Raw genomic sequence first — 2,280 nt, 5'->3', positions numbered from 1 at the left:
ATTTTCTGCAGCTGTGAGCCCCTTAGGGACGAGGATTGGCTGACCTGGGTATCCTGACTCTGCTGGCCACCCCTCCCCAGGTGTGCCTGGGTTGAGGTCAATATAAACACCGCTCCAGGCAGCAAGAGTCCCTGCAGCTGTGCCTGACGCCATATTCCCTGCCTCATCAGCAGTGTCGGGGCTGTGCTGGGGGGGGGGGGGGGGGGGGGTGTGTGCAGCCGGAGGACCCCGAGCTCCCAGGCACGTGGCAGGGAGGGCAGAGCCAGCCGGAGGGTGGGGGGTGAATGAAGGAGCCTGGGGTGGAGCCAGGACTGTGCTCTGCACCCCAGACAGCAGCCCAGGTGGACCCCGGGGTGTGCTGGTCGACAAGCCCATCACTAACTCACCCATCAGGCCCGTGTCCCGGGCCAGCCCGGGCAGAGCACCAGGAACAGGGACCAGGCCGGAAGGCCCGCCCGGCCCAGCATCCCTCCCACCCACCCGTCCCCATGCCTGGGTGCCCCCCACCGTGGGTAGGGTCACACCTGCCGTCCCCCTGCAGGTACGTAACGAGGCCACGGTAGCACTTGGTTTAGAAAAAGTGCAAGTTTGTTCAGCGTCCTGAGACGCCCCAGGCCAGCAGTGCTGCACCCACCCACCTGGCACCCCAGCTGAGGGTGGGAACAAACGCACTGCCACGGTGGACTGGGGTCTCTGAAAACCTGTGGTGGGCACTCGTGCTGGGGCGATGGAGGCCCCGGGAAGCTGGCTGCCCCCCACCCCCACACTCTCTTCCTGCCTCTGCCGGGGGCTTTGGGGAAGGAGGCCCCGGTGGGCTCGTCTGGCCCCCACTGGAGGAGGGGCCCAGTTCGGCCGGCTGCCCCAGGCCAGGCCCTCCGGCCTCCAGAAGTCCTCCCGGAACCACCTCGGGCTCCGCTTGGAGATCCCTGGCAGCCGGAGCCGACCACTAACTGGTCCCTGAGGTGACGCGGGGCCGCAGGCCCAGCCTGGTCCCCGGAGAGCTGCTGGCCCCAGACACAGCGGCCGGGGGGGCCCCACGTGGGGCCGCTGGGCCCAGAGGGCTCTTTCCGCCCTGCCCACCAGCCCAGTGCCCTCATCCCGACCCAGGGCGGCCGCTGGCACACTTACGCGCCACAGAGAAGTTGTTCAGGGGCGACTCGCGCTGCTCCACGTCCTGCGGCCGCTCCTTGTAGCCGATGAAGGTGCCGTCGTTCTTCAAGAGGAAGTACCGGGGCCGCCAGGTTTTGATGTACTCACCTGAGGACGCGCGGGCGGGTGGGCGCTGAGGGGCTGCAGCCGCCGGACCACGCACCCATCCCCTGCACAGCCCGCTCCCCGGGGTAAGTCACAGCTGGCTGTGCCGGGACAGATGCGCCCAGGACGCCCCAACTCCGGGCACTGACCCCGATTCCCCTGGGGCAGGCAGAGGGTGGGTGGGAGGACAGTTTCCACTGTGTGAAAGCGCCACCTCTGATGAAGTGCCAGCCCTGAACCTGTGACTGACGGGGGCCAGGTCAGCCCCTGGACCTGGGGGAAGCGGAACAACTGACAGGAGGCCGGCCCAATCCAGAGGGCCTTCCTGGAGGAGGTGGTGCCAAACCAGCGGGTCTCCAACCAGAGCGCGGGGACCAGCTACGGCCACACGCCAGGGGCTTCAGGGCCAAGAGGCCTCCCCACCCACCCTGGGTGCCGCCAGGTGGTGGACGCGGCAGCTACTGTGGTGACTGTGGCGACGGGGCTGCCCACCGCAGCTGGCCCCTGCCGAGAGGATGGAGCCTAGCTAGCATCCAGCAGTGAGGGGACCAGCATCACACTCAGAGTGCGACTCACGGCGGCTTGCCTGACAGACACGAGCCCACCTGCAGCACATCCCCAGGGTGGGCACTCAGGACAGAGCCCCCTCTGCCCGTGTGACAACACTCACTGTCCAGGGGCCCTGAGCGCTGTTGTGATGCCAGACCCAGAAGGCGGCTGTGTGGTCCTCGGGCTGGGACCTGCCGTCCTGGGCCCCCGCATCCCACCCATGGGTCACCCAGGTGCCCAGGAAAGTTTTCCCTTAAGTTCTGCAGCATCAGCCATAAACAGGCGCTCACACTCAGGAATCAGAGCAGATGTCCTCTGTGACGTTCCAGTGACTGCCATTTTTCATACTGACACCCAGAAAAAACGTTTCATTTACATTTTGCCGAGCCAGGAGTTTGAACACCACCGAAGAACTTACTAATTAGGCACCCGCTTCAGCAGAGGGCCACCGGGCAGCAGGAGGGGAGGGGGCCGGAC

At 66.5% G+C, this 2,280-nt stretch overlaps 1 protein-coding gene across 2 annotated transcripts in view; it reads right to left on the bottom strand.

The window, feature by feature from the left end:
* Nucleotides 1–2,280, bottom strand: part of AKT1 (AKT serine/threonine kinase 1) — a 21,801-nt gene that overhangs the window by 7,981 nt on the left and 11,540 nt on the right. The window contains exon 2 of one of the 2 annotated variants that reach the window (XM_007455580.1): nucleotides 1,129–1,257. In XM_007455580.1, the coding sequence (XP_007455642.1) occupies nucleotides 1,129–1,257 (129 nt within the window). Of the gene's footprint in view, nucleotides 1–1,128; nucleotides 1,258–2,280 lie in introns of those variants that run through there. The other variant, XM_007455581.1, reaches the window with a different exon arrangement.

This window comes from Lipotes vexillifer, unplaced genomic scaffold (genome assembly GCF_000442215.2).
Source record: "Lipotes vexillifer unplaced genomic scaffold, Lipotes_vexillifer_v1.1 scaffold584, whole genome shotgun sequence".
Classification (NCBI taxonomy): Eukaryota; Metazoa; Chordata; class Mammalia; order Artiodactyla; family Lipotidae; genus Lipotes; species Lipotes vexillifer.
This window is presented reverse-complemented; position numbering and strand designations above follow the sequence as displayed.